The sequence below is a fragment of the Littorina saxatilis genome, linkage group LG17 (genome assembly GCF_037325665.1).
Source record: "Littorina saxatilis isolate snail1 linkage group LG17, US_GU_Lsax_2.0, whole genome shotgun sequence".
Classification (NCBI taxonomy): Eukaryota; Metazoa; Mollusca; class Gastropoda; order Littorinimorpha; family Littorinidae; genus Littorina; species Littorina saxatilis.
The window spans coordinates 46,540,691-46,550,922 of record NC_090261.1 but is presented as its reverse complement, the minus strand read 5'-3'; the positions used below and the strand labels follow the sequence as shown (position 1 = coordinate 46,550,922).

The 10,232-nt window shown below is 43.2% G+C and overlaps 1 protein-coding gene across 1 annotated transcript in view; it reads right to left on the bottom strand.

Moving 5' to 3' along the window:
* Nucleotides 1–10,232, bottom strand: part of LOC138953488 (phospholipase B1, membrane-associated-like) — a 43,702-nt gene that overhangs the window by 15,130 nt on the left and 18,340 nt on the right. The window contains exon 3 of the mRNA XM_070325330.1: nt 2,264–2,321. Within this exon, the coding sequence (XP_070181431.1) occupies nt 2,264–2,321 (58 nt within the window). The remainder of the gene's footprint in view (nt 1–2,263; nt 2,322–10,232) is intronic.

The window sequence follows — 10,232 nt, the reverse complement described above, 5'->3', positions numbered from 1 at the left end:
AGTGCCGCCTCAACTTTCACGAAAAGCCGGATATGACGTCATCAAAGACATTTATCAAAAAAATGAAAAAAACGTTCGGGGATTTCATACCCAGGAACTCTCATGTCAAATTTCATAAAGATCGGTCCAGTAGTTTAGTCTGAATCGCTCTACACACACACACACACACACACACGCACACACATACACCATACCCTCGTTTCGATTCCCCCTCGATGTTAAAATATTTAGTCAAAACTTGACTAAATATAAACAAGTCGCGTAAGGCGAAAATACAATATTTAGTCAAGTAGCTGTCGAACTCACAGAATGAAACTGAACGCAACGCAACGCAGCAAGACCGTATACTCGTAGCATCTTTCTGAGCGTGTTTTTAATCCAAACATATCATATCTATATATTTTTGGAATCAGGAACCGACAAGGAATAAGATGAAAGTGTTTTTAAATTGATTTCGAAAAAAAAATGTTGATAATAATTTTTATATATTTAATTTTTAGAGCTTGTTTTTAATCCGAATATAACATATTTATATGTTTTTGGAATCAGCAAATGATGGAGAATAAGATAAACGTAAATTTGGATCGTTTTATAAATTTTTATTGTTTTTTACAATTTTCAGATTTTTAATGACCTAAGTCATTAATTAATTTTTAAGCCACCAAGTTGAAATGCAATACCGAACCCCGGGCTTCGTCGAAGATTACTTGACCAAAATTTCAACCAATTTGGTTGAAAAATGAGGGCGTGACAGTGCCGCCTCAACTTTCACGAAAAGCCGGATATGACGTCATCAAAGACATTTATCAAAAAAATGAAAAAAACGTTCGGGGATTTCATACCCAGGAACTCTCATGTCAAATTTCATAAAGATCGGTCCAGTAGTTTAGTCTGAATCGCTCTACACACACACACACACACACACACACGCACACACATACACCATACCCTCGTTTCGATTCCCCCTCGATGTTAAAATATTTAGTCAAAACTTGACTAAATATAAAAAACCAACTCGTGTAAATCTGGTACGACACAGCAAGCCATGTAGTATTCTCTATGTGTCCAAGTGGAAGGATGTATTTTCCAATGTAAAAGCCTGGACAGAACTGTGGGGGTTCACATGAATTTTTACTTGGGACAAATTTCCATGTTTAGGCATAATGAAAATGGACATGACAGTTTTCTCAACTTTTACATTTGGTCAAGTTTTGATTCTTATCTAATGAAGATACTTGTAAGACGGTTCACAAACAAACATGTTTTCCAATACCTCATCTTTTTACATTTAGTCAAGTTTTGACTAAATGTTTTAACGTAGAGGGGGGAATCGAGACGAAGGTCGTGGTGTATGTGTGTGTGTGTGTGTGTGTGTGTGTGTGTGTGTGTGTGTGTGTGTGTGTGTGTGTGTGTGTGTGTGTGTGTGTGTGTGTGTCTGTGCGTGCGTGTGTGTGTGTAGAGCGATTCAGACTAAACTACTGGACCGAGCTTTATGAAATTTGACATGAGAGTTCCTGGGTATGATATCCCGAGAGGTTTTTTTTCATTTTTTTGATAAATGTCTTTGATGACGTCATATCCGGCTTTTCGTAAAAGCTGAGGCGGCACTGTCACGCTCTCATTTTTCAACCAAATTGGTTGACATTTTGGTCAAGTAGTCTTCGACGAAGCCCGGACTTCGGTATTGCATTTCAGCGTGGTGGCTTAAAAATTAATTAATGGCTTTGGTCATTAAAAATCTGAAAATTGTAAAAAAAAAAATTTTTATAAAACGATCCAAATTTACGTTTATCTTATTCTCCATCATTTTCTGATTCCAAAAACATATAAATATGTTATATTTGGATTAAAAACAAGCTCTGAAAATTAAAAATATAAAAACTATTATCAAAATTAAATTTTCGAAATCAATTTAAAAACACTTTCATCTTATTCCTTGTCGGTTCCTGATTCCAAAAACATATAGATATGATATGTTTGGATTAAAAACACGCTCAGAAAGTTCAAACGAAGAGAGGTACAGAAAAGCGTGCTATCCTTCTCAGCGCAACTACTACCCCGCTCTTCTTGTCAATTTCACTGCCTTTGCCATGAGCGGTGGACTGACGATGCTACGAGTATACGGTCTTGCTGCGTTGCATTGCGTTCAGTTTCATTCTGTGAGTTCAACAGCTACTTGACTAAATGTTGTATTTTCGCCTTACGCGACTTGTTGATTCATCATACGGCATTTGATCGCAGTACAAGTTATGTGAAAAAGTACCTGAAGTTGGAGGGGATGCAGAGTGGTGTTCCACAGCACACAGAAACTGAGAAACCGTCTGAAACACGTGGTACAACATCCCTTTTTACATTTAGTTAAGTTTTGACTAAATGTTTTAACATAGAGGGGGAATCGAGACGAGGGTCGTGGTGTATGTGTGTGTCTGTCTGTCTGTCTGTGCGTGTGTGTGTGTAGAGCGATTCAGACCAAACTACTGGACCGATCGTTATGAAATTTGACATGAGAGTTCCTGGGTATGATATCCCCGGACGTTTTGTTTCATTTTTTCGATAAATACCGTTGATGACGTCATATCCGGCTTTTTGTAAAAGTTGAGGCGGCACTGTCACACCCTCATTTTTCAATCAAATTGATTGAAATTTTTGTAAAACAATCTTCGACGAAGGCCGGACTTCGGTATTGCATTTCAGTTTGGTGGCTTAAAAATTAATTGATGACTTTGGTCATTAAAAATCTGAAAATTGTAATACATTTTTTTTGTTATAAAACGTTCATCTTATTCTACATCATTTCCTGATTCCAAAAACATATAAATATGTTATATTTGGATTAAAAACAAGCTCTGAAAATTAAAAATATAAAAATTATGATCAAAATTAAATTTCCGAAATCGATTTAAAAACAATTTCATCTCATTCCTTGTCGGTTCCTGATTCCAAAAACATATAGATATGATATGTTTGGATTAAAAACACGCTCAGAAAGTTCAAACGAAGAGAGGTACAGAAAAGCGTGCTATGCAGCACTGAACAGGCTCGTCAGTTTCACTCTGTTTTGCACAAGCGGTGAACTACGGTCATTGTGAAAAAATGCAGTGCGTTCAGTTTCATTCTGTGAGTTCCACAGCTTGACTAAATGTAGTAATTTCGCCTTACGCGACTTGTTTATGCTTACATTCTTGGACATGGAAGCCGAAATGAAAACAGACAGGAGGATTACCTGTTAACATAATTGCATTTACAATCATGGACAGAGACAGAAAAGGTGCGGCGGGAGGGGGGGGGGGGGGAAGGGGATACATAGACACTACGCCAGATTCCTACACGGACTGACAGACGGTGACAGATAGACAGACAGACAGAAACAAACACAAGCACACACACACACACACACGCTCACACACACGTTCACACACACACACACACACACACACACACACACACACAGCACAGGAGTCACACACACATACAGACACGCACGCACACACTCACATACACACACACGCACAAACACACACATGCACACACACACACACACACACGCACGCACGCACGCACAAACACCTCCATTGGGCTTCAGAGAGCGAGCACGCGACAGAGGGTTAGAAAGGGAGAGAGAGAGAGAGAGAGAGAGAGAGAGAGAGAGAGAGAGAGAGAGAGAGAGAGAGAGAGAGAGAGAGATGTTTGCGATGCTTGGGATGGTTTAATTATTGCTCCTTTAGGCTAACAGCCCGTATAAGAGCATGGGGAGGTTGGGCGGGGGTAAACGCGATTTCACAATCGATCGATCCGAATTTCAAAGAGAGAGAAAAACAGAGGGAGAGAGAGATTATCACAGCATCTATAGTCACTGTAACTCACGAAAGGTTTTGGAGGTGTAGCCGTGTGGCAATTTCACGTACTGTTGTCCCTCTCTTTTACTCCCTGTCTATTATTTTCCCATGACCCAAGTTGTGTCTCCCGCTAGGATTATTGTGTGTTGTAGCTAATTTTAGGTGTGTAGGGAAGCTGGTTTCTTATTGGTTGATTGTTTGAATGGGTGCGCGCGTGAACCTCAGAATGATAGCGTGAGCTAGGACAGTATACCCGGTATGATTTCGAAGTGAGAGGACGTGTTTCAGTGTGCGTATCGGCTTGGATTTGTGCTGTTTAACTTTTGATTGAACGATTACTGTGTTAATGTAAGGAGTGTAGCTGAGCCATTAGAACGTTTATTTTGGCGATTTCGAGGATTGTCTAGAGAGACTTTGTGTGTGTGAGAAACGTTTTAGAGCTGGGTTTATATCAGCGAGGTGACTTTCGACCGGGATCGTAATTCGAGTTCCGACGAGTTGTGTGCGGCTATATCTTGAGGAAGGAACTGTAAGTAGATATTGTTTCTTTGGTATTATTGTATTTGCTATATGTTTAATCAGTTCTATGATGTGTTCTGAGCGTATGATTGATGCTATGGCGTGTATGTAATAGACCTTTTCGGCGCGGTATCTGAGCAGCTCTCGCGAGACACGTTCTTTGTTATGCTTTGAACGTCGCGAGAACTTCGAACCTCTGCTTTCGCAGCTCGCGCGAGATCGCTGTACCACATGCTTTGCTATGCTCTGAAGTTTGCGAGAGCTTACGAGAGCTTGGAATACCGATAGGGTCTATTGTATGTATGTGTTCTGCGCGAACTTAGAATCCGGTTTCATTCTAGAATGGACCGGGTCCAGGTTGGAATTCTAACCCTGCGCAAGTACAGTGGTGCCATTCTAGAATGAAACCCTTGAATAAAGGGGGCCGTAATGTTTGTAGGTAAGACAGAGTTGTCTTCCCTTGAATTATCTCCACCTGCACCTTCCCTTTGATAAAATGGGGCTGATTTGTCTACCCCTGAAAAAAATCCTTTGGCGATCTTGTCAAGAAAGTTGACACTCCTGAGTACGCAATAAACAAAGGCAGACCATAGCAAGGGGGACTATCAGGGCGGTATTGTTTGCAGGGCAGTTGTTTTTGTGATGAGAGCCGGTTGCGGCCGCTTGCAATGTCAGCGCTGTCTCCCTCTCGGAAATGTCCGGTTTTTTGACAATTTTGTTGACAGACAGACAGACAGACGGTCAGACCGACTAACCGACAGACAGACCAACAGAAGGACAGAGTGAGTTATAGAGCTGTTGTCACAGGTTTAAAAAAAAGTTGACATTATATCTTCACAATTCAGAAGACCAACTTCATGTATATGAATAAGATTAAAAGTTACAAGCGAGATCGGCAAAACACTGTCAGTCCGGAAATTTCCGTTCGTAGCGATCAGTGCTGAGTGTCTCTCAAAATCGTAATCACTTTCAGAACATCACAATCCCAATTCACGATGTCTTTGAGTAAAGTGTAAAAAACCCGAGAAAAAACCCAACCAAACACACAAAAAACAAAAACAAACAGAAAATCCACATTTGTGGCTTTGGCTGTGTGATAGTCTAACTGAAATGACTATTCCAACTTGGACCCAAATTCCAACCTTGCGCACGGCCGATTCTAGAATGGACCAGCAACAAGGGTTTCATTCTAGAATGGCACCCCTGTACTTGCGCAGGGTTAGAATTCCAACCTGGACCCGGTCCATTCTAGAATGAAACCGGATTCTAAGTTCGCGCAGAACATATGCATGTATGTGTGTCAGCCATTTTGTTTCCCGCGACAGCTGAGTGTCTTTGTTCACGACGTAGCGTGCCTTGTGACGTCATGGCTAGAGTAACCTCCCCTTAGTAACTTAGTAGTATGGACCTTGAAATTATCGGCCCTCGTCACGCTTCAATGCGTGCAGACGTGACGTGTCCCCGGAGATCTATTGTGTTGTAAAGGATAATGTGACAAAACTTTATGTATCGATTGGAGATTGGATTTCCCTTCTTTGAGTCATGTGACGTCAGAGGCCGACAAAACTTTATAATTTGGCTTTTCAGGTTGACCGAAACTTCAAAGGAACTAAAACAAGTCGCGTAAGGCGAAAATACAATATTTAGTCAAGTAGCTGTCGAACTCACAGAATGAAACTGAACGCAACGCAACGCAGCAAGACCGTATACTCGTAGCATCGTCACTCCACCGCCCGTGGCAAAGGCAGTGCTCGTGGAATTGACAAGAAGAGCGGGGTATTCGTTGCGCTGAGAAGGATAGCACGCTTTTCTGTACCTCTCTTCGTTTTAACTTTCTGAGCGTGTTTTTAATCCAAACATATCATATCTATATATTTTTGGAATCAGGAACCGACAAGGAATAAGATGAAAGTGTTTTTAAATTGATTTCGAAAAAAAAAATTTGATAATAATTTTTATATATTTAATTTTCAGAGCTTGTTTTTAATCCGAATATAACATATTTATATGTTTTTGGAATCAGCAAATGATGGAGAATAAGATAAACGTAAATTTGGATCGTTTTATAAATTTTTATTTTTTTTTTACAATTTTCAGATTTTTAATGACCAAAGTCATTAATTAATTTTTAAGCCACCAAGCTGAAATGCAATACCGAACCCCGGGCTTCGTCGAAGAGTACTTGACCAAAATTTCAACCAATTTGGTTGAAAAATGAGGGCGTGACAGTGCCGCCTCAACTTTCACGAAAAGCCGGATATGACGTCATCAAAGACATTTATCAAAAAAATGAAAAAAACGTTCGGGGATTTCATACCCAGGAACTCTCATGTCAAATTTCATAAAGATCGGTCCAGTAGTTTAGTCTGAATCGCTCTACACACACACACACAGACAGACAGACGCACATACACCACGACCCTCGTTTCGATTCCCCCTCGATGTTAAAATATTTAGTCAAAACTTGACTAAATATAAAAAAAAACGTCATGTGTTTGATTGCATGTGTGTGTGCTTTTCAATGTCAAAACAACAACAAAGTGAGTACATGACGTGTGTTTTGTAGTTCCTTTGAAGTTTCGGTCAACCTGAAACGCCCAAATATGAAGCTTATGTGTTTGATTGCATACATGTGGATTGCATGCATGTGTGTGTGTGCTCGTTCAATCGTCAAAACAACAACAAAGTCATAAGTACTGTACCTGAAAGGAATTCGATCGATACATAAATGTTATTTGCGTGTTTGACCAAAATATGACATTTTACACAGATCTCGACAGTCATTGTTCACCTCGACCGCTAGCGCGGCTACCAGTAAGTTCGTCACACGGTAGATTCGTCACCTATGACGAAGTTACCGGCAGGGGTGGGCGGGTGTTTATCATATGCTAAAGAGCTTATGCTTTCAGATGTTTGATTTGTGGGAGAGATTCAAGATTCACATTTTTTATAGAGAGAGAGAGAGAGAGGTTATTTGAAAACCCGAGATCTACTCATTGTGCAGCTCTCAACTGAGCAGTTTTCAGACGACACAGTCCGCTGGTCCGAGCGTTGTTATTTTAAAACCCGAGATCTACTCATTGAGCAGTTCTCAACCCGAGATCGACTCATTGAGCAGTTCTCAACAGCCTGCAGTGAGAGAGAGAGAGAGAGAGAGAGAGAGAGAGAGAGAGAGAGAGAGAGAGAGAGAGAGAGAGAGAGAGACACGGACGTACATACACCCACATCCATGACACGGCGCACACACGCACTGACAAACACACACACACCATCGCACATACACACACACTCACTAAAACACACACACACACGACTTCAACCTCACTGTCAAGGAGGCAGAGAAACTCAATGTGAGCAGAGGGAGGGGTGGAAGGAGGTGGGAGAGAGAGAGACAGAGAGAGAGCCGCGCTCGGACTACTGTGGCGAAGTTACTGTGGCGAAGTTACCGGGACCGGTGACGAATCTACCGTGTGACGAACTTACTGGTAGCCGCTAGCGCGGTCTCGGAGAACAATGACTGTCTCGATCTGTGTAAAATGTCATATTTTGGTCAAACACGCAAATAACGTATAATAGGTCCTGTCTCCCAACCGCTCTTTCTCTCCCCCCCCCCCCCCCCCCCACTCTGTTCACTTGATATAGTATGTTTATTGTGGAATGTATGTATGGTTAGGATGCATTGGTACGAATGGTGCGTTTCTACTTGTTCTATCATGTACTTTTATTATGTTTTCTTTTCTTTTCATGTGTCATCAGACACTGCTTTCTGATGTGCTTTCTGGTGTACGTTCATTAAAAGTCACGTTATCGCAACCTCTGTCTTGGCGTCTCATTTATGCTTCCTGGCCTATTTTCCCCCTTCCACTCCACCCTATCACATCTGGCGCTTGCGTAGCAGGGTTTAGGAAGTAGAGACGCCGTAGTTTAACATCAGAAAGCAGTGTAGGAGGTACTCAGCGTATCCAAGATGGCGGTCGACGGGGTTCCTAGACCCCAGTGGCAGATGTTCCCCCCTCCCAGGCTTCCTGTCTTCACTGGTGGTGACGATGGCTGTCAGCTCGACGATTTCAGCACTGAGGCAGGGCGCATCATTTCCCATTTCAACATGGCGGCACTTGGAGGCGAGGGAGCAGAGTGGCTGATCCAGTCCCTCGCTGGGGCCGCAAAGAAGGAGATCAACATGTACCCCCCTCAGGCGACTGCCACGGCTGACCTTGTCTTGACCATCCTGCAGGACACGTTTGGGGACCACGCCAGCATTTCCACTCTACTAGCGTCGTTCTACAACATCTGCCAGAGTCAAGAGGAGGGCATTCTCTCATATGCCCACAAGTTGCAGGCTCTGCAGGTGAAGACGAATGCTGTTGTTGCCGGTACAGTTACCGATGCTGCACTTCGTGAGCAATTCATGCACGGACTGTTCTTGCCTGCAATGAGACGGGACCTCATGCGCTTTGTGAGAGGGCGCGAGGCTGTCACTTTTGCGGCAGTCCGTGCAGAAGCTCTCAGGTGGATGAGGGAAGATTTCGAGGTAGTGACGAAGCAACAACAAGCAACAGAGAGCAGCACTGAGGTACGCAGCCTGCAATTACAAGTCAGCGAACTCGCCGTCAAGTCAGCAGAGCTACGCGCTGCCCTGTACCAACGCCCGCCGGCTGCCTCTCGTCAACAGCAACCGTTCGCGAAGCCACGTTGTTGGCTTTGCAACCGCCACGGGCACCTACGGAGCAGGTGCCCTACCAAGCGTCATGGGAGTCAACAACCGTTGTCATGGAGAGAGCCCAGTGAGCTACGTGTGGACCAGCAGTCAACATCCATCAAGCAACCCCCACGCGAGCAGAACAGTCAGACAGAGGAGGTTGTGACTGCACAGGAACAGCTGACGTCGAAGCACGAGGCCTCCATTGACAGATTAGAGACCCGACTGAAGAAGGAACTGGAGGCCAAACAACAGTTACAGGATGAACGTTTCCAGAAGGACTTAGAAATACGCCAACTTAGAGAGCGGTTAGTTTTCAAGTGTGAAGAGGTGTCAATTGAGCGGAAAGCAGCAGGACACATTCGCAAAGACTTGGAAGCGTTGTTGCAACAGCAGCTCACAGAGAAAGAGCATCGGCTTGCGACAGCCCCAGCCCCCGGAGAGCTTTACGACGCTGACCCGATAACATTGTGAGACTGTTCGTGCTCTGCTAAGAGACTGTGTGTACACTATGCCTTGATTGCCTGTTGTATTTTGTCTTGCATGAATGGGTTGGGTGACTGTGCGTGCCATCCGTTCCTGTTTCTGATTGTATTTGTTGTTTCACTTGGGTGAACTTGTGTTTGATTAATAGATGTCATTTTCAGCTAATCCCGAGGCGTTATACCTGCGAGGACGCAGTTGGTATAGAGCTGGGGGGGGGGGATGTAGCCGTGTGGCAATTTCACGTACTGTTGTCCCTCTTTTTTACTCCCTGTCTATTATCTTCCCCTGACCCAAGTTGTGTCTCCCGCTAGGATTATTGTGTGTTGTAGCTAATTTTAGGTGTGTAGGGAGGCTGGTTTCTTATTGGTTGATTGTTTGAATGGGTGCGCGCGTGAGCCTCAGAATGATAGCGTGGGCTAGGACAGTACCCGGTATGATTTCGAAGTGAGAGGACGTGTTTCAGTGTGCGTATCGGCTTGGATTTGTGCTGTTTAACTTTTGATTGAACGATTACTGTGTTAATGTAAGGAGTGTAGCTGAGCCATTATAACGTTTATTTTGGCGATTTCGAGGATTGTCTAGAGAGACTGTGTGTGTGTGAGAAACGTTTTAGAGCTGGGTTTATATCAGCGAGGTGACTTTCGACCGGGATCGTAATTCGAGTTCCGACGAGTTGTGTGCGGCTATATCTT